At 44.4% G+C, this 27,672-nt stretch overlaps 1 protein-coding gene across 9 annotated transcripts; it reads left to right on the top strand.

Moving 5' to 3' along the window:
- The first annotated feature begins 38 nt into the window (after positions 1-38).
- Positions 39-27,592, top strand: EIF4ENIF1 (eukaryotic translation initiation factor 4E nuclear import factor 1). Of its 9 annotated transcripts, none has more exons than XM_026682887.2 (19): positions 39-429; positions 1,848-1,953; positions 4,342-4,415; positions 9,742-9,869; positions 10,178-10,464; positions 11,134-11,335; positions 12,247-12,422; positions 16,488-16,623; positions 16,852-17,031; positions 19,267-19,493; positions 21,241-21,312; positions 21,825-22,020; positions 22,644-22,732; positions 23,531-23,670; positions 23,871-23,961; positions 24,196-24,325; positions 24,933-25,277; positions 25,874-26,038; positions 26,143-27,592. In XM_026682887.2, exons 1-19 carry the CDS (start codon positions 131-133, stop codon positions 26,370-26,372), a joined length of 3,273 nt encoding a protein of 1,090 aa, XP_026538672.2. In that variant the 5' UTR covers positions 39-130; the 3' UTR covers positions 26,373-27,592. The 9 variants fall into 9 exon arrangements, with proteins under 9 accessions (XP_026538672.2, XP_087799180.1, XP_087799179.1 ...); XM_087943054.1 differs by having other exon boundaries at positions 105-429; positions 12,253-12,422; positions 22,644-22,702; XM_087943053.1 differs by having other exon boundaries at positions 129-429; positions 22,644-22,702.
- Positions 27,593-27,672: the final 80 nt, after the last annotated feature.

Here is a 27,672-nt window from a genome sequence, read left to right on the forward strand (position 1 = left end):
TTCCCGTCAGGCGCGCGCGGAGGGCAGCTCTCCGAGCAAGGCCGTCGGAAGAAGGGCGCCGTTTGCGCGCGCGCTCGGACGCGCGCGGCGGGAGGCGGAGAGGGAGAGGAAGGGGGCGCGTGCATGGCGCATGCGCCGTACTATAAAGGGGGAGGGGTGGGTAACTGAGGCCCCGGTTACGGCGGCTGAGGAGACACGGAGCGGCAGCCGCGCACGGACGGAGCGGCGGGACAAGCCGAGCGCGGCCCGGCAGGGTCGGACGACGGACTACGGGGCGAGCGCGGCGGCGACAGAAGCGGCGGCGGCGGCGGCGGCGGTGCCTGGGCCTGAGGGGGAGAAGGCCGGCGAACGGAGACGGCCTCCCGGAGCGCGTGAAGCGAGCCCGGCGGCAGCGAGCCCGGTGCTGGGGCTCTTGGCGGCGGGGTCCAGGTGAGGCACCCGCTGAGTCACCTGCCGGCGCGGCTGTACGTCTTCCGGGGCGGCCTAGGCCTCGCTTCCCTCCTTCCCCGCTCGGCAGCGCCGGAAAACCCCTCCCGCCGTGCGGGCCGTGGCCCCGCCGCCTCGCCTCGCCTGCTGCCCCGCGCGGTTCTCCGGCGCGCGGCGATAACTTCACAACGCCCCTGCCAGGTAGGCCGGCCGCCGCGTTGAGCCTTGCCGGGCGGACTGTCAGGCCGGGCGCCTCCATGGCTGCCTCCGCGGCGGCTCCTCTTGCCCCCGGCGGAAGAAGAAGCGGCTTCATTCGGGGCCCTCCCCGTCCCCCGCGCAGGAGCTTCGGCCTCGGCTCTGCCGGGGGTCCCATGCAAGTTCCGGCCCGGTGCCTTGCCTGGCCCTGCGCGGAACGGCTGCGGGTGGCGGGCCGGGCGGCTCAGCCGTCTGGAAGCCCCCTTGGGACGGGTTGGGGGGCCGTGTGGGGCCCTGGCCGGCAGCGCTCGCCTGGAAAGAAGCCCCCCAAGGGAGGCTGAGTGGGAGGCTGCCCGCCTGAGCAGCCGAAACTTCCCCGAGTTTTCAGCCAGGGTTTCATTCTCCCGCTGCCGCCAAACGCCCAGCCCGGCCTTGCTAGGCAGGTGGGTAATTTGCAGCCTTAACTTTAAGGTCTTTCGGAGCGGAATCCCCAGTCCAAGCGAGAAAAGGCCGCTGGGCTCGAATCCTCGGGCTGAAGTTCGCTTTAAGGGGCTGCATTTGGGGGCGCACACGAATCCAGTTGGACTCCCGAGCAGCCTGGCTTGGCAACTGGATAGAGGCGAATTAGTGCAGGGGTCTCCAACCTTGGCCATGGTATCGGGAATGATCAGAGGGGCAAACCCCTCCGAGAGCGAAAATTCGCTAAGAGAAGGAGGTCACACTAATGGAGTCCTCGCCGCTTTTGGCAGCGTGTTAGTGGACCACCGGATGCCTCATGCAAAAGGCATCTGAGCAACCTTAGCTATGTTGGTTTGATTTGGAGTGCGTGAAAACTTTAAGAAGGATTTGGGGAAGTCTCATTCTGGCTGCTCTCCTCTGCAGGCGGGCAGAGGGGCTGGGCCTGTCTTGCAGAGATTGCAGAAGAAGAAGAGGCTGAGGAAAGACTGGGGTGCAGGAGGGTTGAGCCAAGAGCAGGAGGCTGCAAATTAAAGGAGACCAGTAGCAGGTTTGACTAGTAGCAGGAATTTTCTGACCATAAGAGTGAAATCATCTGCAGAGGCTCAACTGGGGAAGTGGGTGGCCACCCAGAGAGGTGGGACTAAAGAGGCTTTCAACTTGCACCCTCTGTGATGATACTTGAAGTGAAACCTTGTTGCACGGTTTTGTCCGGCAAAGCTGCAAGAGGCGAGGTCGGATTTTGTATCTGTTCTTTTCCTTCCTCATAGTTCAACTATGGATAAACGAGTTGGATTGGCCGAAGCTGTGAATGGAGATGCATTGCTTAACATGAACATGATCAGTACAATGAAGTTTCCTCATCGATACACAAAAGTAAGCGGCTCGAACTTTTCTTTAAAATACTGAGCTTTAAAGGGTTGCTTAATGGACATCCAAATGTCTCACCCCATCTATAGAACAAGACTATTTCTGCAAGTATAGAATTAAATTTGGAGATGGCTTTTCTTGTTTGGAACTTGATTTTCATATCCATTTCCTATAATAAGGCATTAATGAAATGCCATTTAAACTGATGCCCTGTAAATTTCAGTTGGTCATCACAGTAGTGTAAGATGTAAAGATATGAACTGGCTTATAGTTGGAAAGTACTCTTGTAATTATTTTACTAAATGTTTTGAATAGTGAACAAAGCCAACTATTTTACAACAGTGATTATCAATGTAAATTATGCTACTTTTCTTATTTCCATATGTTTAGAGTAAATGTATAATTGTTCAGATATATAGATATGTGTAATACAGTAATACAAAATTACACAACAAATTGTGACATGGAACTATGTGCAATGCTGGCTAATCTCTAAAAGTACTATTTACACTATTGACAATGCCACAGATCTGGATACTTTTTGATTCTTTTAACCAGCATTTTTGGGAATTGAAATTATACTGCTCAAAAAAAAATAAAGAACACAAAAATAAGACATCCTAGATCTGAATGAATGAAATATTCTTATTAAATACTTTGTTCATTACATAGTTGAATGTCCTGACAACAAAATCACACAAAAATTATCAATGGAAATCAAATTTAGCAACCCATGGAGGTCTGGATTTGGAGTTACACTCAAAATTAAAGTGGAAAAAAACACTACAGGCTGATCCAACTTTGATGTAATGTCCTTAAAACAAGTCAAAAGGAGGCTCAGTAGTGTGTGTGGCCTCCATGTGCCTGTATGACCTCCCTACAATGCCTGGGCATGCTCCTGATGAGGTGGCGGATGGTCTCCTGAGGGATCTCCTCCCACACCTGGACTAAAGCATTCCCCAACTCCTGGATAGTCTGTGGTGCAACGTGGCATTGGTGGATGAAGCAAGACATGATGTCCCAGATGTGCTCAATTGGATTCAGGTCTGGTAAACGGGCGGGCCAGACCATAGCATCAATGCCTTCGTCTTGCAGGAACTGCTGACACACTCCAGCCACATGATGTCTAGCATTGTCTTGCATTAGGAGGAACCCAGGGCCAACCGCACCAGCATATGGTCTCACAAGGGGTCTGAGGATCTCATCTCGGAACCTAATGGCAGTCAGGCTACCTCTGGCGTGCACATGGAGGGCTGTGCGGCCCTCTAAAGAAATGCCACCCCACACCATTACTGACCCACTGCCAAACCGGTCATGCTGGAGGATGTTGCAGGCAGCAGAACGTTCTCCACGGCGTCTCCAGACCCTGTCACATCTGTCACATGTGCTCAGTGTGAACCTGTGAAGAGCATAGGGCACCAGTGGCGAATTTGCCAATCTTGGTGTTCTCTGGCAAATGCCAAACGTCCTACATGGTGTTGGGCTGTAAGCACAACCCCCACCTGTGGACGTCGGGCCCTCATACCACCCTCATGGAGTCTGTTTTTGACCGTTTGAGCAGCCACATGCACATTTTCCACTGTCCCTCCTTGCACAAAGGCAGAGGTAGCGGTCCAGATGCTGGGTTGTTGCCCTCCTACGACCTCCTCCACATCTCCTGATGTACTGGCCTGTCTCCTGGTAGCGCCTCCATGCTCTGGACACTATGCTGACAGACACAGCAAACCTTCTTGCCACAGCTCGCACTGATGTGCCATCCTTGATGAGCTGCACTACCTGAGCCACTTGTGTGGGTTGTAGACTCCGTCTCATGCTACCACTAGAGTGAAAGCACCGCCAGCATTCAAAAGTGACCAAACCATCAGCCAGAAAGCATAGGAACTGAGAAGTGGTCTGTGGTCACCACCTGCAGAACCACTCCTTTATTGGGGATGTCTTGCTAACTGCCTCTGCTTTCCACCTGTTGTCTATTCCAATTGCACAACAGCATGTGAAATTGATTGTCAATCAGTGTTCTACCTAAGTGGACAGTTTGATTTCACAGAAGTGTGATTGACTTGGAGTTACATTGTGTTGTTTAAGTGTTCCCTTTATTTTTTTGAGCAGTGTATATATCTTAGTGCTGTGATTAATATAGAGATAGATATATAGAGAGAAAATGTATGTATGTATGTTATATGGAGGTGTGTGTGTGTATTCGAGAGTAGAAATCAATTTCATTTTTTAATGTGCCAGTGTTCATGGAAAAAAGTGACAATAGTTATTTTTAGGAAACAATGCTTTGGACTATTAAAATTGTCTGAATCCATGAAGTTGTCCGAATTTCAAGAGTTAGTGGCTCTGAATAAGTGCTGTGTATACAACTCTTACATTCCTGTTTTTTTCCTTTTTCAGGAAGAACTCTTGGACATTAAAGAACATCCTCAGTCTAAACAAAGGCCGTCATGTCTCTCTGAAAAATATGACAGGTACTTCTGTTAAGCCTACAATATGGGCCAGTTTGAATGTTGGCGTGTTTACTAATTAGTATTAGTATGCATTGCATACTATATTTTATATATTAGTAAATTTTGGCTTTAGTGCAGCTGCCTAGATGTCTATGCTTTTCATTTAGGAATAATAAATTCAACTTGCTCAATTTTTGTGATGTTTTATTGACTTAGTAAAAGGTGAAACCTCAGCATAAAGATAATAGCTAATACGCAAGTCTAAATGTAATACAAAATATGTGTGGGGACCATTACACTGATAAGGATAATGGACAAAACATTTTTTTCTATTCTAGGGATCTCCAACTTGATTAGCATTGTTTGCCTAATTTATAAACAATGAAATAGTTCAAATTCAGTATTTATCCTTAAGTTGCAATCGTGAGAGGTCCTAACTTTACACGTTTGTCCCTGGAGAGCCTGTGGTGGTTGCCAAGAGGGTCTCTGCCAGATAGGACTGCTATTGTGGTGTCTGTCATTCACAAAAGGAAAACAAGCAGGAGCTTTGGGTTTGCGATGGGTAGGAGTTTCTCATACATAGTGGATCATATCAGCTATGACAGGATGAAGCAGATAATTTTAGGAGTCCTGCACATTTTGGTTAAATATTAAACAGTAAAAACAGAGTACCAGTGTGATTTTTATTAAGACTGCATGTCAGAGACTTAATGCAATAGCAGCTATCAACCTGTCAAAATACTCATGGAGGATTGACTAACCTAAAAGTTATTCTTTAGCCGATCATAACATCTAAGGATATGTAATTTCTTACCATTTACCCACTTCAAAGTAAATACGTTGGCTTCAACTGTTCATAAAAGGGAAAGGTTTATAAATTGTGCACCTACACGTTTTGTAGGTGACAGAGGTTTTACCAAGAACCTTCCTGCCTAACTGGCTGCACCAGCAAGTTATTACAGGTAGAAGTCCCAGGCACTCCACCTCCCCATTAGCCTTGCAAAATTGATGAGATGTTTTGGTTGGTTGATTGGTTTTGTGTTCTCATATGACCAATTGGCATTGTTGCCTTGCAACTGCGGTACTGCTGGAGCCCACAGTGACTGCTTGTCTTGGACATTTTCATGGGCCAGAGGCTGTCTCTGAGTTGATGTCATAGTTAACTTTTTCAGTCATCCATTTCAGCTTAAATGTACAAGAAGGTGACAATTATGATAGTTCCATCTTTTCCCCCTGAGGGTGTCAACGTAAGGTCTTCCTGGATTTGTGGGAGTGTGAATTTTGGAATAGAGCTGCTGAGATATGCCTAACTCACAGAGAGCTTCTTGGTGCTGAAAGTTGCCCAGTGCCCTCTGGTTTTGCATCACATTTTAGCCCATGTGATCAGTGGGACAGCGAATGTTCTTGCCTAATTGGGAATAATGCTTTCCTGTTCAATTTCCTTATAACTGAGTGCCAGCTAGTCTTCTCTCCATGCATTTTCTGAAACCACCTGTTGATTAACTTAAGTTTTGACAGATACATTGCAGGGCCCTGCAGCCATCTTTGAACTTCTTTTGTACAGTAAACCAATGCCGTTTCCTTAGCCCATCTTAAAAAAAAAAAGTTTCGGTAGAGAGCTGCATGTTGCCATAGCAGAGAAGACCAGGGCTTCCTCTGGCATTAGCGATCTGGTCACTATTTCTGTTAGAACAATGTCATTGAAAGCAAACACAGATGTGTCATTTTTTTCTGCCCAATGCTGGCTGAAAGGGTACTTGGTTTCCAAAGTATAGTTTTCTTATTGAAATTGATGGCTCCTTCCACTAGTTTTTATTTATTTTCCTTTCAAGTTGTCATTTTTAAACTCACTTGAAAAATCTATATGAAACTCCTCCTTCCATATTATCAAGGAAAGGTTACATCTTTTAAGATTCTTGCCCTACTATTCTTACCTTTCTACTCGGGAGCATTCCTTTCTGAGTGCCTGTCTATTTCTGGTAGTTTCTCCCAGACCGGTGCAGTGAGGCAGAATTGGCATGCTACAGGGCCCATGGGTTAAACAGGGTCCTACCTGGTGGGAAGCAGGTAGTGGGTTTTTTCCGTCAGTGCTTGTCCTTGGAACCCATCCTCTCAGAAATCCAGATAGCTCCTAACCTGGCCTGTTTAAACAGTTTGGCTTTCCCCCAAGGCTAGGTCAGGGTTATTTACAAAAGATCCAGTCAAATATCAAAGTACTAATTTTTGCTAAAATAACAAAAATGTTACCTTGATCGACATGTTTGATGTTCCGTTATTGAACCCAAATAAGTTTTGATTTCAGTAGCAATCTAAAATTCTGAACGCTGGATTTCAAGGGCCAAAATAATTTTTTTAATCTTTCATTGCTAATTAAACCTGGTGTGAGAATTTGCAACTCCAAGCACCATCCAGTAATAAGGGTACCAAAGGTTTCTTTGAAATGCTACATGGAGAAAGGTAATGTGGAGTTTCTGAAGTGTTTATGTTCCTGTATTCGTGTTTCCGTTCTGAACCTCTTCAGGGTTATGGTGAAATTAAGGATGACATGCTACACTTTCCAAGGCTAGTAAGGCTTAATCAGGGAGGATGTAATGTTTGCTTTGGTCAAAAGCACGGAGCATCTTAGAGGTTACGAAACATTGGCCCAGCTACCGATCCATTGCTTAGGAGTCTTACACTCTTCCTACTAGCAGCAGCTGGAATTATTCTTTAGCAGGGATTCTTTCATATTTTGTCTTAACTGGGATTTCTGGCTTGTTGCTGCCTAATTACACAGGTGCTAAAAGCCAAAATAAAACCTTTACCTATTGAAAAATAGATAGTAAAAGTGTGGTCAGCTGCTCTTATTAAAAAGGTTGTTGGTAACTTTTGAGTTAAATTCAGATCTGGAAGGATATTAACATAATCTTTCCAGGTATGAATTTATGAATCAAAATTCATTCATAGTTCCAGAAACTACAGCACTTGCTGAATTTTGATTTTTGTTATTAAATATTAAACAGTTTAATAATAAAATATTACAAGTTTCAGCAGTGTTGAAGAGTTTACAGCTGAGCTTCAAACATTTGATAACCCATTGAGTACTTTTCTTCAGTTTATGAAGTTAGTGTTCTCAGTGTGGTTATCCAGCCTTAGCTCGCATCTAAATAACTTTCTAATAAGAATTAAGAGGCTTCATTATCTAATGATTTACTGAAGTCAAGATGTATTATATACACAGCTTGTATATATGGCACACCCACTATCTATCCACTTGAAACATTAGGAAGTGATTGACAAGACACTTCTTGGCAAATTCATTGTGATTTACTGGTAATTGATTCATTTTCAAGATGCTTGCAGATTGGCTACCTATGATTAGCTCTGGAATCTTCCCACATTTTCCTGTCTGGTTGACTAATTTCCTGGATTCTTCCCCCTCCCCATTCTTTTGGAAAGTGCTTGCTATGTTCTTGCTTGCTGTGTTTTGGTAATTCCTTTACCTGTTCTTCAGGTTTTTCAGAAGAAATACAAATACGTAGATCAGACAATTAGCAGGTTATTTCATAAGATAAGGCACAGTTCACCTGTCCCAGGAAATTTAAACTCATTCAGAGTAATTAGACATTTCCTATTTCTATTCTCAGGGCTGCCCGTTCAGTTCTTCACAGTTTTTAATGAAATTCCTATTGTTAGGATTATTTGAGGGCCCGCTTCTCCCCAGTTGTGTCCATCCATCCCATCAGATCCAGCAGAAGAGGCATGTTATGGGTCCCATCTATGAAAAAGTGCCATCTGATGGAACCCAGGAAGACGGCCATTTCTATTGTGGTACCCATTCTTTGGGACTATAATCCCCTTCAGAGATTAGATAGGCATGTCTTTGAAGACCTGGTTATGCCACAGGGATAGTGGTTAGAACACGAGACAGAGCCTGTGGGATGATTATGTTAGTGGTTGGGATGGTTTTACCTTGGCTTCCAATTTGTTTTCGTTGTGATATTGCTGTTATTTTATATTTTTAACTGCTGTTCCCCATCCAGAGTCATGAGCAGGGACCTCCAAACTTGGCAACTTTAAGACTTGTGGACTTCAGCTCCTAGAATTCCTCAGCCAGCCATGCTGAATTCTGGGAGTTGAAGTCCACCAGTCTTAAAGTTGCCAAGTTTGGAGATCCCTGCTTGGGAGTGCGAGATGGATGGCTGTGTAAATTTAAACGAATAAATATTGTTGGAGAAGTAAAGGCCTAATAAGGGTTCAGTACAGTAGTGGTATTCAACCGGTTCTGGCCAGTTCTGGCGAGCCGGTAGCAGCGATGAACAGCGGAGACCGAACCGGTTCTCTCCACTAGCTCTGCTGTTGGGCCCACCCGCCTGGCTGGCTCCCATGCTCCCCTTTATCCGCTGAATTTGAAGCGCAGCTGCTTTGTGTGGCACAGAATAGCGCTGCGTGGCAGCTGCTGAGGGCGACCGGGAGATCGTGCAGGCTTGCAGGAGGCGAGTTAGAAATGCCTCTGCGCCTGCGCACAAAGTGTGCATTTGGCGCATGTGCGTGTGCAAAGTGTGTGCATGCGCACAAAGCCTGCCCACCAAGCCACGCCCACCAAAACGGTGGCAACACTATTTGAATCCCACCACTGCTTCAGTAGTTCTAAATCTTTTTTGTTACTATTTTGCTATTTTTGTTGAGAACTGGTACACTGTTTTATTATTTCATTTCAAACATTCCCAGCATTCTTCACTAGTCTGAGTTCATCCTTCATGACTTGTTCCCTCTCTCCACCTCTTGTGTCTATTTAAGACGGGCTTTCAGTACCTCTCTTTTGAATCCATTTTCTTTTCTAATTAAGTTCTCCTGCTATTGAATCTCAGTTATTATTGATCTGTCATTAATTCACTTTTTAAAAATCCAATTTACTTGTTCATGTACAACTCACTCAGTTTTAATTTCCCTTAAAATGCAGAGTTCCAGCATTTCTCTCAATGGAACCTTGCTTCTCCTATGTCATCAATTAAGTCTTCCTGTTTTCAAGAAGAGAGGGGTTCTTCTTTCTAAGTCCATTTTAAATGTTCTGTTTTAAAGCTGGCGTTTGATATATATCTACCTGCAGGCATTCATTGAGCAGATTTGGACAGATTCATGTTATCACTGGGTTTTATTTATTTAATTTTATATTATCACCCATCACATTTGCCTGCCTCTGTGTTTGGTTTTGGATTGGGGAGAGTAGCTTCTTTGACACTGAATGGTGTTGATTATATAGCTTTGATGGAGTCTTCAGCAACACGTCTTGGCTTAACCTCTGTCTGTCGCCGATTACCAAATGCCAGGTGAAATGTAATGTGATTCTGCCTTTGCAACATTGCAGTGATGGGGTATGGGACCCTGAAAAATGGCATGCATCATTATACCCAAATTCTGGAAGGACTTCGCCGGTGGAAAGTCTAAAAAAGGAATTAGACTCAGATCGGCCTGCCCTGATAAGGAAAATAGCAGGTGAGTATTACATTCATTAGGAGTTGCAGACTGAATGGTAAATCTTCAGTGCCATGAAGTGCTAATTTTGGATTCCTTCCTCACTTAATAGAATGGGTTAGCCCTAAACCAGAGCAGGTCTTATTTTTGTTGATAATGGGTGGAGCTCATTTTGGTTATTTATAATGGGGATCTACCATATTGCAAACAGAAATATCAAGTTGTTATTTGCATGCAAACGAATCACTTAAGTAGGAACAATTCCTCTTTTTTCTTGTATTTATTACGTCCGCCTCAGCCTGTAGCTAAACTCTCTTTCAAACCTGCAGATCCCAGAGAACGGGTAAAAGAAGATGAATTGGATATAGTGCTGAGTCCTCAGAGGCGAAGTTTTGGAGGGGGCTGTCATGTTACTGCAGCAACTGGTGCTCGTCGATCCGGGAGTCCCCTGGAGAAAGAGAACGACTGTGTCCGTGTCATTGGTGGGCGCAGAATTGGGAGTGGAAGAATAATTTCTGCACGAAACTTTGACAAAGACCACCGAAGCGGTGAAAAGGACTCAAGAGATGTGAGAGAGAGAGACCGTGACAGGGAATACAAAGACAAGCGCTTCAGGGTTAGTACAAAAGTGGAGGAAGTAGGAATGTGGCTTGGATTTGGCATTTACTTTCTAGGTTAGGCTTTTTTTTTTTTAATGCAGGGATTGCAGATTGCAGGTTCCTTGTGCGTCTTCAAATGCTGGAAATATTTGCGGCCTGGACTTTGATAAGATAATGCTAGTGGTTTTTCAGATGCAAACCTTGGGGTGTGTCAAATTGTTGAAATTGGTAGAATACTACAGTTCCTGTTTTCTGGTTGGAAACAGACGATAGTGCCCCAAATCGGGTTAAAACTTGCCTTTAAGCATAGGAATAAGTCACTTTTTCCTTAAAAACCTCTGAGAAGGATAAACATTGCGCTTTTCCATCCTTGTGAACATGACATGATCTTGGATGGCCCAAGACCAGGATGAGGTGTACCATTCAACCAAGCAGTCAGAGAATCCAATCTTTCTCTGTTCGGTTGTCAGATCAGGTCTGTTGGTTATTAAAAGAAAACCTATTCAAAATACGAAAAAGGAAAATTAGTTGTAGCCTTGGCCTCTTTAAGGGAACATTCTCACATCTCAAATTTTTCTGTTAATTTCTTCCTTGCTCTCAGTACCAAGCCGAAGGCTGGATAAGAATGTAGTAATGGTGAAAACCTGATATTTCTAGTGACTCGATTTCCTTTTCTGTGCCCTCAGAGGGACTATGGGGACAGCAAGCGTCTCTTTGGGGAACGTCGAAGAAACGACTCCTACACCGAGGAAGAGCCCGAGTGGTTCTCGGCTGGCCCCACAAGTCAGTCAGAAACCATTGAGCTGACGGGGTTTGATGATAAAATCCTGGAAGAGGAACACAAAGGGCGGAAACGAACCAGGCGCCGCACAACCTCTTTAAAAGAAGGTACTGGATGCTGAAAGGCCCCCGTCTGGATCACAGGCAGAAAGGCTCCATAGAAGCTAAACCAAAGTATCCTTTGTGTTTGTTCCCCTCCTGTAATTTGATTTCCAAGATGTTAGTTTACTGTTACTCAGTTAAAATTAGACTGAAATGCTTCTGTTGTAAAATCAACTTTCCATTTTTACTTAGCATGTGTACCTTTCTTGCACATACCACACGTTCTTAATTTGAACCTGTGGGGAAAATGGCTATATGTGAATTTTCCCAAACAAGGTCTTTGCTTACTTTGTACTTTTTATCTGTTGAACTACATTCTCCGTAGTTGGCTTTCTAGAAACTGTGTGCTCATGAACCAATGGCTCAATGAGCCCTTGAGGTCTCAGGACTTCCTACAAAATAGTTTTTGAAATACGGAGTCACACATATTTGAGACCACCAAAATTAGGACAGGGCCTTTAACTGGTACCTTTCTGGTTTCCCTCCTAAACATTCAGCGGAGGGGCTCTAACATTTATCTTGAAACAATTATATGTAATTGAGAGAAGATTTTTATGAACTGAACTGTAGCTCTCAAAGCCAGCAGCTAAGCCATTTAGTACCAAATGTTTGACTGGAGATGATGATCAAGTGGTACGGTGGCCTAGAGGTGGAGCTCTTGCATCACAATCTGGAGGCTGTGAATTCAATCCTAGGTAGAGGCAGATATTTCTGTCTCTGGGCATGACGAGAATAGATCAGCTGAACAAAACTCCCCATTGGCGACAGGAAGGTCCTCCGGCCAGTAAACACCCAGCTCCATTCAGTTGCCCAGACTGACTCCAAGGGATTATGGGGTCACTAAAAGGAGATGATTTGATTTGAGTTGATCCTGAAAATGATTGCGGCCAGACTGATTTGGGATTTACTCTTCCAAGGAATAGAATGCAATGGTGGAGTAGCCGAGGAGGAGGAACTGCGTACGACTCATGGCCAGGAGACAGCAGCTGACCAGGAAGTCCCCAGGGAAATGGTCCTGCCGGAGTCGGCCCCAGGAGAGTTTGATTTCAATGAGTTCTTCAACTTGGACAAGAGCGTTCCAGGCTTGGCCTCAGTGAGTACTAAAACAGTGTCAATTGCAGTAGCAAACATCTTAAAGTGAGATGCTCTGATGAATGAAAGTAACTTAGCTTGTTCGTTTGGCTGTGTGGAAGATTTGGGTAAGATTGGTCAATGGAACAGGGAGCTTAAAAACTGCAGAACAGCCTGTTTGGGTGGATCAGTTGCATGTCGTCTCTGGATATTGGGGCAATTTCACTTCCTTTCTTGGCCGCCTCATTTTGGTGATGGTTGCACAGAAATCCTGCAAGGGGATAAACACTGTAAATCCTATTAAAAAAAACCATGAATGTTAAATCATTTTAATAACACATTTTGCTCTGATTTTTCTATCAACAAAAGTTCTACAGAAGAGTTTTACTAAACTTCACTTCTGTTTTTAGTGGTTGAAATTCCAAAAACCCTTGTGTTCTCTTGAGAGGCTATGGAAGGAAGCGGCTCCACAGAAGCAGATATAACCAAATACATTGGTTGCATAATTGGTTTTGGTTATATAATTATAACCACAATCAGGCCTCCTAGAAACAAGAATGTGCTGAGATTTACAGGAGAAAACCTAATTAGGTATAGAGCTAACCTAACATTGGCCTGTTGAGACTTTGGCTTGCTTAGTACTCAAAATGCAGGTTAATAATTGGGAAGCAAAAAGAGAAGGTGGGCAGGAGGAATGGAATGCAAAACGCTACTTGAAGGCACTGCTTGGCTGAGATCCTAAACAAATAGGCCTTCAGCTCTTCATTGGAGATCCCACTTGGTAAAATTCACGGGAGGTTTCCAGGGTGTCACGTAGAGAAAGTTTACATTTGTACTGAGTGTGCAGCATGCTTTTAATCTGCACTTCAGAGACATTTGATTATCATTCTCTATACTTGGAAAGGCATGAAAGGGAATCTTGTCTAATAGAAGAAAGAAACTGCTACAAGATACTGTACTTACAGGCATATTTTTCTCTCAAGGGCTGAATTTAATGCAAATCTCATCTTTTATCCAGAAAGTGCAAGTACATAAAGTGTTTTTATAGGGTGGATTACCATTAGTTCTTGCAGGGCCAGAATTATGCCTTAGATAGTAAATTGCTTTGTGATCATTTGTACTAAATTCCTTCCCTGATCATCTGACTTCTCCCACGAGAACAGCGTTGCCCTCTTGGGCTGGTTGGCAAGGGTGCAAGGGAAGGGATTAGGCATGTTGAGGTACAGATCTTGGCATTAGTGGACCGTTTACAAAAAGCCAGTTTCGCCCAGCCTGGTGAAATTGCTTCCTGCTCTCAGAGGCTGCTTCTCTTTCTGTTTCCACACCAACTGCACTGCTGGGACCACCGCTGCCTTTAAGAAACCTAGTTTGTTCTTCAACCTCTCCTCATTTAGTGGCTGACTTATTTAGTAACCATTTACAAATAAGTCAGTCATTTTTTTAAAAAAAAATGATTTTCCAGCAATCAAATTTTGTGTGCTTGACAATAGAAGCCTTTAGTGTGAAACTAATTAAGGTCTAGTGCAGGGGTCTCCAACCTTGGCAACTTTAAGACTTGTGGACTTCAACTCCCAGAATTCCTCAGCCAGCAAAGCTGGCTGAGGAATTCTGGGAGTTGAAGTCCACAAGTCTTAAAGTTGCCAAGGTTGGACACCCCTGATCTAGTTTCAGGTAGCAGGTAACCCCTGATCTAGTTTCAGGTAGCAATTGTGAAAATTCCAGTCCAATTATGGTCACAGCTGAGCTTGTTAATTTGCGGTCTGTACTTTTCAGGGAAGGGCAAGCAGCTGAGGAAGAGCTACCTAACCAATCTCTCCCCTTTTTCCCCTCCCCCACCACGAGGGAGCAAAAAATAAAAAGAAAAGAAAAAAATGGTGAGGCATAGGATACTGTAAGGGAGAACTTTATCTGAATGAGACAGCTGCAAGTATTGATCCCCATGTTCGCTTAGCAACCATTTCACTTAAGATTTAAGGAACCGATTGCAAGGAGAAGGTTGACCCCACAAGCCTCAATTAATCTTGCAAGGTATCAAAAGTATGCTTCCAACAAAGTTACAAAGCACCTTAAAGGAAACATTTTCTTAGTTGCAAATCTAGAGGGAGCTAATTTGTGATAACGTGCTGTGAAAATCAAGCTGACAGCCATCTGCCTAGGACCTGGAGTGTGAATCTGGATTTAAAATTGACACGACAGAAATACAAAAATAATCATCTTAGTTTTGGTTTTGGTGGAAGAGCTTCAGATCCTTTCATGTATTGCACTAAATCATAATGCGATTTAGTTTTCTTTCTGTATGAACTCAACGATTGTGGTTTATAAACTCTGGTTTGGTGTGATATTGTAAGTGAATTGTGATTAAGACCATGACTTAATACATCACCTCAATTCTTGATACACGGGCCAAGCTGTTAACTTGATATCACCGAAATGCTCCTTGTTGATTAATTGGTGCAGCTTTGAATTTAAAAGAGCAAAAAAATCAGAGGCAGAAAGTACGATATAATTAGTTTTCAGGAAACTACCACAACTGGAGTCTCTGCCTTTAGACAGAATGGATTCTACTTAACTGGAACCATTGACCATCTGTGTCCATTTTAAATAACTTTCCTATCTGGACTCTTTTGTCTTGGCCCAAATGCTTTTAGATAATTAACACAAAATGAAAAGCTGACTTCAGACTAATCTCTGCTGACTGGTCCCAGGTATGTCCAGAGCAGTTGATCCTTCCCTGAGCTCAGACTGAGCCATCCATTTCCCAGATGGCCCTGAACAGCTGTTGCTGCTTTTGTTTTGCAGAATTTCAAGTCAAAAGCTTTCCAGTAACTTGGTTGTTGCCTAACCAAGTCTTACGTGGATCAGATCAGCAAAGCTAAAATTGGTTTCCTTTAAAAAAAATCCTACTGTATATCTGCATTAATACAATCATGGCCTAAATGCAGGGTAGTGGTAAGAATTTAAGCTCAAAATAGTAGGAAGGGATCAAAAGTGCAACAAAATAAATTTATAATAAAAATTGGCCTCCAAACTCTCTTTGCCCTCTTCCAAGTGAAGCTCTCTATGATGCTTCCTATCATTTGCCTGAACAGTTTTGTTATTTCTGTGTTGGTACATTTTTAACAAGCAGGCACTCACATTCCAACTTTCTGAGAATCCCTTTGGTATCTTTGTGGAGCCAGAAGCCTTTTTTGAAATGGAGGTGGCACTGGATGCAAGAATGCCACTTGGCAGCAACATGGCAGCCTCTCCAGTTAATTCTGTTCTCCCTCCCTTCTTAATTAAACAACCTGATTTAAAAGGAAATGGGAACTTAAAATAATATAAACCCAGAGCTGAGATAATAATACTGAAGTTTACACATTGGGCTAACAACTGCTTGTCCGTGTAGAAAAACAAAGTCGTTAAGAAGTAAGGATCATGTCTCCACGGTGCAAGCTTCTCTTTGTGAGTGGTTGGCAGGAATGTCTGTGCTCCTGTTAAAGGAAAATGGCTTGAGAAGAATGTGATCCAAACCTTGGTTAGATGTCCTGTGTGGACTCAGTTAATGCCTCTTGGTTGGGCTGTATTTTAGCAGGTCATTTTGATGAAGCATCCAGAAAATATGTAGAGAACAGCTAACCATATTAACTGTTTGGCTCAACTATAATCTGGAGAGCTCTGTAATGACATACAATGGGAAGCAGAGTGACTCTGATTTATTTCCTCAACAAATGTAGCTTTGGTGCTTAATATGCTTGATACGGTGATAAAACATAGGATTGAAAATCCTGTTTCTACACCTTCATGGACTTCTAAAAAAATCTCCTGTTTCGACAGCTCAACCAAGGGCTTTTGAGATCAAGCACACAAATGGATAGAACTTTAGGAAAGAGACATGACTGGTATCCATCTTGTATGCCTGCTTAGACAAGGAAAAGAAAGAGTTGCTTAGGACAGTTGAGAGTCACAAATTCAGGAAGTAGCCATCTGGTACAGAGGAAAGGATTTTGCAGGGGTTAATAATAATAAGTGCTACCTCTTATGCACAGTTCTCGGACTTTTGTTCTGTCAGTGTCTGAAATAAGATTCCTTTCCCCTCCTGCTATAGATGATAGAAGATGTGCTGGGGGAAGGCTCTGTGTCTGCCAGTAGGTTCAGCCGCTGGTTTTCTAATCCGAGTCGATCTGGAAGCCGCTCAAGCAGTCTTAGATCTACGCCCCACGAAGAGTTGGAGAGATTGGCAGGTAACTGTGTCTTGTCCTTTCAGCCACCATTTCATGCCTTGTAGAGAGCTGTAGGATTGTGAGCTTCTCATGTTGTTGGTTGCTTCTTCCTTTTAAAGCGGTCGCATCTCACCCATGGAAAGGAATGTGTTGAAAATCGCTGTTGCAGCCTGTGAACGTCTTGCTGGGTTCCCATGGTGTTACTTAGCCGCAAAACTTACAAGGCAGTCCTGGTTTTTACTGTTTCAGGTCTAGAGCAAGGCATTCTGTCCCCTGGTCAGAACTCTGGAAACTACTTTGCTCCTATTCCTTTGGAAGATCATTCTGAAAACAAAGTGGACATCTTAGAGATGCTACAGAAAGCTAAAGTGGACTTAAAGCCTCTCCTCTCGAGTCTCTCAGCCAACAAGGAGAAGCTGAGAGAGAGCAGTAAGTCTTCCGTTCTGCTGTTGTACCTCTGCCTTTGGGCGCCTCTGACCAAAACGGGCCTAAGGGCCAAGTTTTCCTTTCCATGCAGGAAGCTCACTCCTGGAGTCCTCCGGGGTATTGGTGGACTGGCAGTTAATTGCCTGGCCTGGGCCACTTGGTGTGGGGGTGAAGCTCCCCCCTGGGCCTGCGCGGCACCTAAGGCCCTGGTGAAACCACTAAGCCCTCGGATGCTTGCCTCTTGAGCAGCTCTGGCCAATACCATGGGCTAAATAAAAAACAAATTAGCTGTTGCCAAACTTGCCTCCAGCCTCCGCTGCCTCAGTGGTTTTAGTAAAGCTTCCGCAGCGCCTCTGGATCTGCTATAAAAGAGGAACCTTTAAAAGGAGGGGGAAAGCCCAGCACATGACGTGGCAAGCCATGCTTACAGGAATTGCGCCAGGAGGCGATTTAGCTCTTAGTCTTCCTGCTGGAATCTCATCCTGCTGATTATTGAGGTCCACCTTTACCTGTGAGCAACTGGCATGGAAGACCTGCATGGGGCATATGGGCATCCAAGCAGCCCGGCTGGCTTTCAGGACAAAGTCTGTTGGCCCCTTGAAACAGAGACAGGCATGGGCCTGGTACTGAACGCCCGTTGGCATCTTTTGCTTTGTGGCACCCAAATTACGTGGAGAGCAGAACTTTTATTTTTGTTTCGCAGCTTGGCTGATGAATGTGCATGCTGGAAAAATGGAGGGTTTGGTCCTGCAACCAGGGCACTTTGCTAAATACATCCCAAGCCTTTTTTGCAGGCTCCAGGCTGAATGTGTTTGAAAGACCGAGGGGAGCAAATTGGGACTAGGCCTCTCCTTCCGTGGATGCTGGTGCCTCTCGGTTGCCGCCTTAGCCCACCCGGTTTGTCTGCCCCAGGGTTTGTGTGAGGAAATCCGGGCCAAGGGGGCCTTCTGCTTCAGGGTTCCCTCACCACCTCCTGCCTGGAACTGTCTGGCCAAGACAAGCTGCTTTTAGGGGCTCTCTGGCTGGGCTTTGCCAGCCGCCTCCGTGCCCTCTAAACAGATGCCGTCTCTCTAGCAGACACGACCAGCAGAGTCCTGTAAGCAAAACTCTGGACTGGCCCGCGTGTACAGCTGCTGTGACTCTGCCTGTCCTCCATTGTTAGACAGAGGACAATTCAAGTGCTGCTTCTGCAAGGGAGGAAATGGCTGTTTCTCAGATCTGTTTGACCAAAATGAAATGGATAGACAAGGCCTTGTGGATGGAAGTGCTGTCTTTCTGAGCCAGAGTGGGAAGTACCCTCCCGTAAGGATGTCCTTCATTCTTCATTCCAAAACAAGCCTATCTGGCCCCTGGAAGGGAAGGTGTGCCGTGAAGAGCTTGCGGGTTCCCGTGGTGTTCCTTAGCGGCACAATGTGCAAGTGGGCCACCCAGAATTGCTTGTTTGTTGAGATGGGCCGCTATATAAATTGGATGAATAAGTACTGACCCAGTTTAATTGCACCCTGGTTAGTGTTTGTGTAGCCCAAAGAATTGCAAACTGCACACAGGGCGTTTGCTTCCTAGTGTGAGCTTCTGCTCAGAAGTGGAAATGAGTGAGATGACGCAGGCTTCATTGGTGTCCATGAGCCTTCGGTCTTTGCTTTAATCCCTCCCACCACATCACCCACTAGAAGCCCCAGTGATTCAGCTACACCAGCACTGAATTTCCATTAAAAATCCTTGGAAGAAATTGTTCAAAAAGTGTGTTGCTCCACTGTCAGATTCCACAATGTCTCTTATGTTTTGGGGTAAAATGCACTTGAAAAGTGCCATTGTAAAGCACTGCTTGTGTCATTGAGGCTTGTGTACTGTGAGCATGTATAGCTGGTTGTTTTTGTTTCCCTTGTGTGTGCATTAAATTGTGTAAACTTGTTTGCTGCCTAATTATTTTCACTTCAGATTCAGAAATTTTGGCATCCTGATGATTGAAAAACCCATTGATTTCCCCTGTCTGCATGATCCCCTCCCTTATTTGATTATTTTGCTATTTAGATGCCCTGGAAAATTTATTTCAGATTTAGTTGCGGCTTGAATGTTAGTTCCTAGCATGGCTTTGGAATCCCTACTCTTTTAATAGCCCTCCCGAATAAAGGTGGAACCTACTTATAAACTCTTCTAACCGTCTCTGTAGATCCCTAAGTCTCCACCTAGTTCTTCATTCTCCATCCTCCCCCACCCCACCTTTTTTCCCCTCTCCAGCACATTCAGGGGTTGTCCTTTCAGTGGAGGAAGTAGAAGCTGGGCTGAAAAGCCTGAAAATGGATCAGGAGGGGAAAACAGCAGCCCCCTTCATGGCCGAGCGGACGGAGGAGACCCTCAATGTGGCTGATTCAAGGCACTTTAAAGATGGGGACATGTCTGCCTTCAACAAGTTAGTCAGTACCATGAAGGCAAGCGGAACGCTCCCTTCACAACCCAAAGTCAATGTAAGTAACGAGACCGAGGTTATCCTCCTGATCTTGGGCTACCTACTGAACTACCTCCCTATTACACAGAGGTGTGGGGTGCATCATTTATATAAAAAATGCTCAGTTTCCCTACGCGTAACCTTTTTTTAAAGCACATCAGCATACCAGTTGATCTGTAACTTAGCATTAAAGCACCCTTTTTGGCAATTTAAAAAAATGCTCTGGCAATTTAATGGTTTGGGTCCAAAAATATCCGCATCGAGCTTTCCAAAGTAGAAGCTTTTATTCACTTTTTAATTTTATTTATTAGACAAATGTATATGACTGCCCAATTCACAGGCGACTCTAGCCGGCTTTCAACGTTCATGGAAAGATGTTCTATAAAGGGTAGAGCATCGCCACCAGAGATGCTAATTCCATTTCAGTCTGTCATAATGCTTAAGCATTTCAGTAGAGTCTGTGACTAAAGATACTTTAAAAAAAAAACCAAAATAAAAACCTTCCCTTGCTTCCGTTGCATTCCAACATTGACTTGGGAGGGGTCCCTGAGGTCATCAAACACAGCCTCCACCAGCTGTCCTGCTTCCACATCCAGGGAAGGGATTCCTTCCCCACCCTCCCCAGCGGCGTGGGTGGAATCTCTTGTTTGTTGGAGAATGAGAAGGGTGAATCTATGGGTGCGCCAGAATCCAGTCCATGCAAACACGCGAAGCCCCATCCGCAGGATGCAGGCAGCACACGAAAATCTCTCTGCACAGAAGGGGTCCCTGGTGCCCAAAAGGTTGGGGGCCGCTGCCCTGAAAGACAGTGAAGGAACCTAGATGACTGGATCGTGTGTTGTGGGAGCATTTGGTGAAAAGTATAGTAAATTCAAATAAATAGCAGTCCCAGCTCACGTCCTGGCTTTGCCCTTTATTCAAGATTCTTGGGCAAATTATTCCTGCTCCTTTACTTTCCTGAGAAGTTGATCCTTGTGACTGCACTCGTCACAGAAAACATATTACAATTGAAAATGTATTATACTACTTCGAAATTCCAGAGGTGCCATGAGATCAAATTGGAGACTCCCTAAATATTTCTTTACTAAAACTGGAGAAAAGAGGCAGATTTAAATTATTTGTTAGCATGACATAAATTTGTTATCTTGCACTGTTTGAAGGAATGAGGTCTACCTGTTCTTGAAGGCTGCTGACACCCAAATCTAAGAGCCCGACTATAAAATGTGATGGGCAATAAACTTTTAATTGTCTGGATTTTAAGTCTGCATCTTGACATAATTGAACAATCTATGTTACAGAACAAAACGATGACATTATTTGCTTTTGCATAGTCACAATCCTTGGAAGAATATATTTTTTTTTTTTAATTAATTGAAAATTTAGGAGAGAAGGCTTCCCTTAATGTTTAATCTGGACTCTTGGCTAGCAGGCAAATTCAGCTGCAAACACTGCAGAACTATTTCTTTTGTGGTTTGTTATCAATAGAGTTTATTAAATGTATTAAATTTGATGGTGATAATACAGGTTTGTTACTTTGGATTAAATCGTCCAAAGATGAGTTTGGACTGCTAGGGAGGCAACCCAGCCCTGGCCTTTAGATTGCCTGAGTCTGGTGGCCACACACCTGGTGGCAAAATAGACACTTAGCACCTCATTGGTTGAAGGGCGCTTCCCTTTGCGTGTGGTGATGGACACTGGTTAAGTTTGGATCAGACAGTGAATTTTAGCAAAAGAGAGAGATTGCAGGCATGTTGTTTTCCTTTCAGCAAACTTCTGAAAACCCACTGATATCACCTTCCGAGATGCCAGGCCAGGCAGCTACAAAAAATATCTTGCAGGTATTATAACAATCTCTTATTTTGTTTAGACTCCTGTTGAAAACATTTCTGGTTATAGCATTAGAGTATCAATAGAGCATTTTAATTAGTCTAAAATCTTTTTTATATGGTCCACAAGACATGGAATAATCATGTAACACCTGTAAATTAAGAATGCAGCATTTGAAGACTGATTTACTTTGTCTGACTGCATATGACTGAGTAGTGTTAGAACAGCTTTCTTCTTCATACCTCGTCCTTTCAGCTTTTGCAGACCTTAGAATTAATCTACGCCCCACTAACAGACCCCTCAAAAGAACACAGTTAGCAAACTGTTACTTTTAGGAGTTTGAAATGTCTTCAACGGACCCCACACCTCAACTTGATACCTGTTTGTTTTGTTGCATGCTTATTGATTGAGGTTTCCAATGCCCTAGGCAGAGAGCTACAGTATTGGTGAGAATTGTAATTATACTATCAGAAAAATGCAGAATGCATAACTGGAGGTTTAACAGAGCTGTGTTCTTCCCAAGGAGATCCTGGGGCCCTCCCCTTCTTGCAGGCACACGTCATCCAATGTCCTCAGCACCTTGATGGGGGGCTTGGAGCCTGTTCCCTCCCTCCTTGCCCAGAGAGCCTCCTCTCCACCACAGCCTCCCATCTCACAGATGTTTCCCACTCGGGCTGCTTCAGCTGACTACTTGAGGCATCGCATCCCTTCTCCAGTTGGTGAGAAACGTTCCTGCTCAGGTAGTTTCTGTAACTTAGATGGTAGCCAGTTCATGTCTGAAGCATGACCCTCCTGTGAGATCAGGTCCTAGGATGGATGGGACCTGGGTGGAATTTACCCAACCCGGCCTCTCGCCCAAAATACCACTGTCGCATCCCAATAGGCTGCAGGTCCAGAGTAGCTGAAAAATTCTGATTGGAATAAGCCAGACTCTGATTCTAAATAATGTTTAGATCAACATTTAAGCACAAATGCAGAAGAAAACCTCTTGGCTGTTTTCACTGTGGTTTGCTTTCAGGGGATTCACGGAGAGTGTGACTTGCCTTTCTGCCCATTGGTGGGTTTTTTGTTTTTTTTTTACTATTTTAAAACATTAGAACTATTGTTTCAAAAGAATTCACTTGAGCAAATTGGGCAGTCCTTACCAGAATTAATTGCTAAAACATCCTGTTTTCCTCTTCTGTTTCCTATAATCCATAGCTCTCATTCTTCTCTACTAAGCAGGCTGGCATTCTGATCTACTCCAGTGAAAGATGCTTGTTCTAAAACAAAGTCATATAGAAACTGCATTTTCCACAGAATGAAAGTCTTATTGGTGAAGTTACTCATTATCTTCTTCTAGGTTTTGGACCAGGAACACAGCAGTTGCTTACTGATCCATTTCAGGGGATTCGAAAACCGGTGAGCCCAGCTGCTGTCACTGCTGCTCAGGTCAGGGAAGGAGCCAGCTCCTCTCCATCTCACTTGGCTTTAAGCGTGGAAGCACAATGCCAAAACCATTCAGTTTGTGATCTAGATCAGGGGTCTCCAAGGTTGGCAACCTTAAGACTTGTGGACTTCAACTCCCAGAATTCCTCAGCCAGCAAAGGCAATGAGACCCCTGATCTAGAGGGAACACTGAGTGAAATGTTCTTATTTTCAGTGTGAAAATTCTGCAGCTGAAATGCTCCTCCTGAATTTATATACAGAATAATTTGCCATCCTTTCCTAATTCTGGAGGTCAGAGCATTTTGCTCTGGAAGACCAATGTTTTAGAAAATGCTGGGAGGTGTGGAATGGCAAATTGCACACACCAATAACCATTTTTTCCTGATTATATAAGAGGATGGTGACAGTGAGGAAAACCACATTTAATGGGATCCAAGAAATGAGGATTGTGCGAAGCAATGGGAAAAAAGATAACATATTTTAGAGTAGAATATATATTCACAGTGCCACGACTCTGATCCTTGATTTAGTTTAACCTATATATATGGGATCTCCTTTTAAATGGAAGTAAATCCTGCAATGTACCAGATGAAGTTGTTATAGGAGAAACAAGAGTGTGGTGTAGCATGACACTTACTGCAGAGTAGCAGTGAGTGGTGTGCCTACTCTGTGATAGAAAATTATGAAGTAGCAGGAATCTGAAGGCCGTAAAGATCAATGTCCACAGTCACAGTAGATAGAAGTAGTAAAATACCCCCTTGGTTTTAGGGTCTTGGCTGATTGAAGTCTTCTTGATTTTAGATGAATGCTCTTGAGTTGCAGCAAGCTGCGTTAGAAGGTCTCTCTCTTCCACATGACTTAGCTATGCAAATGCCAAATTTCTACCAACCAGGTTTTGGCAAACTACAGATGGATAAAAACCGAGACAACTTCAGGAACCGGTGAGCTTAAAATTCAGGCTGGAAGTTGGAAATGCTAAACAAATGTCTAACTGCCTGCCCACCTACCTCGGTTTCTCCACCTTCAAAGTAAAGTGAAGCAAGAGGAGAAATCTGCTATTCCTTGCTGGAAAACCTTCAGCCAGGATTTTATTTCCTTGCAGGCAGAGAAAGATGTTCTAACGTGAATTTCTGTTTGATAGGCAGCCACGTATGACTCAGTCTCCTGCCTCTCTGGGGCTCCGAGGAAACGCCTCTTCTCCTCCGACCACTGCTGCTTCCATCACTAGCATGGTCAGTGTCACACCGGCCATTGCAAAAACATGGGAGCTTTGAAGACAGATTTACTTTAGTGTGATTGAGGGGAGAGGGCTGGCAGCATTTTCCATTCTCATTCACCCTGGCTATTTATGTTTTTTGTCTTTGATTATTATTACTGCATTTGTTGGGCCCATGAACATAACCAAAACTGGTTGTTTGGGGGCAAATATAATATTAAATATTAATTGTTGGTTTATGCTTTTGCAGCTATCTCCTTCCTTTACTCCTACCTCAGTAATACGCAAGATGTATGAAAGCAAAGACAAGAGCAAAGATGAGCCCCATGCAGCCAAGTTGAAATCAAACGAGAGAGAAGAAGGTCCGAGGACAACAGAAGGTAGGTTTGTTCACATCTGCGTAAAGAGAAATGATCCCTAAAAGGCACCAGAAAGGAAGAGCACATACGAAACTCTTGACTGTAGGTCTTCCTTAAATTAAGGACTTTCTGAAGGGGGCTTTTATCTAGGAGGAGAGCTCTTGCTAGATTTGGCCGTTGTATCCAAGATCCAGAGGGATTATGAAGATTAAACCAATAACACGTGGCTCCATCTCCAGACTTCCAGGAACGCTTAGATATATCGGTAAACTATTCCTGGACTTGGAAACAAGGCCATCAGTCCGGCTGTTCCTCCAGTGAGACATTTGTCCATGGAATAAATCTTACAGCCAGAGAACAGACACGTAATGTAAGGGAAAAAACACAACTATTCTTACACTTTCATCCAAAAGATGAAAAGCTCCTCCAACTATGGGACGGTACAAAGCTGCAGTTATAGGCAAGGAAGGGTTGCAATCACGCCTGGAGTCATTGTGCTCTTGAGCTCGCCTCCGTCCTTCATGTTTTCCCTTGACATCAGTTGGCCAAGAAGATTTCTTCAAGCTGAGAAGAGATCATGCCATTGCACGTGATGGCTGATCTCAACTTCTTTTGTGTTCCTCTGCAGAGGGTCTTTTGCCATCCAGGTCCACAGATCACGTCGATCAAGAGAACTCTCCCTCCGTAGCTCCCAAACTAGCATCCCTGCAGCGTTCCACATGTTCCACCCCCCTTTCTCAAGCCAACCGTTGCACCAAAGAGCAGGACTACAGGCCAAAGTCTACTGGGAGAAAAACTCCTACAATGGCTTCTCCGGTTCCAGGGAATACTTTCCTCCGTCCAATCCACCAAGTTCCCCTGGTTCCTCATGTTCCGATGGTACGGCCTGCTCATCAGTTGCCACCAGGATTGGTCCAGAGGATGCTGGCCCAAGGCATCCATCCACAGCACCTTCCTCCTCTGCTGCAAGCAGGTAAGCTGCTCCTTCACTCCTGGCTGAAGGGGCTTTGTTGACCAGTCAGCCCTTCATTTATGCCCAGCGTTTCTGCATGGGGCTGTTCAAAGACTGGCATGCACACGAACACACACAGAGTCTTTTGATCTAACTGCAAGGTAGGAGTTTGTTTTCTCACAAGGGCAGTTAGCCTTACACATTCTGTCATATCTGGAAATTGTGTGAGTGGTATAAAAGTTGAGCAGCTGCATCTGGTAGGAAGCCCAGTGTTTTGTGTTGTTATCTACGAGCGCAACATGCTCTCTGATAGGAATGCGATAGTGCAAGCATACTGTGCCGACTGTCATAACCATGAGGGAGTAGTAAAGGGTCCTGAGTTTGCCTTAGGATGCAGCAGCTGTGGATGATTCCCAAACTATTTCTGACATGGCTTTGATGGCTCCAGGCAAGGCACCAGTTAAGAACTTTGCCCCTCTCAGCTCACAAACGGTTGTTCTAGAGTGCTGCTTCCCTTCATCCTTGACTTGTGGGGAGGGGGGCCCTTAGGGGTACCAATGTGAAAGTACTAAGTGTGGAGGGTCCTTGCTTAAAAATGGCATGATCCCATTCAACAGGTATGATTCCTCCTGGCGTTGACCTGTCCCACCTACAAGGAGTATCTGCTCCCCTCCTTGGTCAACCCTGCTACCCGCTAACCACAGCTGGCCACCCTTTGCTGAATCCTCGCTCAGCGACACCTTTGCAGCTGGCAATGATTCAGCAGCAACTACAGCGCTCAGGTAATGGGCTTCTCTTTTTGACAAGGCCAGTCATGCACCGTCTTCATCCCAGATCTGTAACACCAGGTGGTTGGTCTCTCTCTCTCTCTCTCTCTCACTTTCAGGCGCCGGCACACAAGGATCTGCTGTCGGGGTGCAGACAACTCCTCCCCCTGTGTCCTCTCGGACTGGACTGTCTCATATGCACTCGCAGCTTGACCATCGTGCCGCTGCCCAGCGAAGTAGCTCTCCCGTCGGCCTCGCGAAGTGGTTTGGTTCGGACGTCTTACAGCAGCCCCTCCCGTCCATGCCTTCCAAAGTGATCAGCGTGGATGAGCTGGAGTACCGGCAGTGAAGAGCCTTGTTTGGGAGAGCAGGGATCTGCGCTGCTTCTGACTGAGACCCCTCTCTCTCCTCGGGCAGCTGGCCTCTTGACGTGCTTCACTTCCGTTTCTTTTGGGGTGCTTTGGTTTCAGCACTTGGTGCAGAGTTCTTTTTGGAGTGACTAAAAGCACAGGGCACCTGTCCGAGTTTCCATGTCTACATCAAGATTGAAACAATTTATTATAAGACTGAATAGTGAACCCTGAAAAAACTTGGATGCGAGACAGTACCAGAAGAATTCTGGACGCATCTACCTTTTTTTGTTTGGTTTTTTTTGTTTTTTTTTTGTAAAAATGTAGGAATGAAGTGCTGGTGACCTCTTGGGACAGAGGCGTCAGCCTTAAGGGTTCATCACTGGAAATTCTATGTACAGACCAATGTATGAACATCTTTTTTTGTATATATCCACGGGAGAGCTTTTTTGAACTTATACAGCTGTACATATAAGAGTAGCTAGTAAAAAGTTAAGCTTTAGTTTGTGTGCCTCTGGTTTGGATCTATTCACTGTACATGTGGGACGTGTATTAAAGGTGCTGCAGAAGTCAATTGTGCGTGAGCCAGGCTGACATGGCTTTGCCTCTTGTGTATCCCGTTCTTAGTCCTCTACATTCTGTTCTAGGCAAGTCACAAAGTGGGGAAAGGCCACTAGGTACATACTGTATATTTTTGCAGAACAGAGGAAAAGAAATTACTGTGTTGTGATCTTAATGCACCTGAAAAGTGGGCTGCAAAATGCTTCTGCCCTTCATAACAGCACACAAATTTAGGTACCGTAGATCTTGCACCTGTCAACTCTGCTGCAGCCTAGTGCATCTTCTGTGTTGCTGTTCACTAAAAAGTAAGACATAGCTACCCTGGAGTGTCTACAACTGCTAGCAGTTATGGTAATTTGTTCTCCCCTGCTGTGAAGTAACAGCCTTAAATCAGACACCTTCAGTCCAATCCTGAATTGTTTCATTTGGTGGCATGCTGTGTTAGCATTGATGACCCAGATCAGTTTGGATAAATGTCCTATAAATTGTGCCATGACCTCTATGTGGGCCATCAGTGGCTGAACACTTGAAGATTCTGTAACATGAGCTTAGTCAGCAGAGGTGGTCACAGGTGTTTGTCCCTGTAAGATTGTTACATCACTTTTTTAAAATGAAACCTTCCCCAGAATTCTTTCTGTAAATAAAGTCAATTCTATGAGCTTTCTGACTCATTGTGTAAAAGAATACTTGTTGCAGGGGCATATTTATGAAATTTGACTTCAGCAAAACAAAAACAAA

Source organism: Notechis scutatus, chromosome 13 (assembly GCF_049901735.1).
Source record: "Notechis scutatus isolate UNSWTSFEM ecotype Mainland chromosome 13, rNotScu1.2, whole genome shotgun sequence".
Classification (NCBI taxonomy): Eukaryota; Metazoa; Chordata; class Lepidosauria; order Squamata; family Elapidae; genus Notechis; species Notechis scutatus.

What these genes read in the sequence shown, in the direction of transcription:
- EIF4ENIF1 (XM_026682887.2), top strand. Translation starts at nt 131, where the DNA reads ATGCGCCGTACTATAAAGGGGGAGGGGTGGGTAACTGAGGCCCCGGTT. An exon ending in AGAGTTGGAGAGATTGGCAG is followed by an intron (nt 16,624 to 16,851) that starts GTAACTGTGTCT and finishes TTACTGTTTCAG; the next exon opens with GTCTAGAGCAAGGCATTCTG. An exon ending in TCGCATCCCTTCTCCAGTTG is followed by an intron (nt 22,021 to 22,643) that starts GTGAGAAACGTT and finishes ATCTTCTTCTAG; the next exon opens with GTTTTGGACCAGGAACACAG.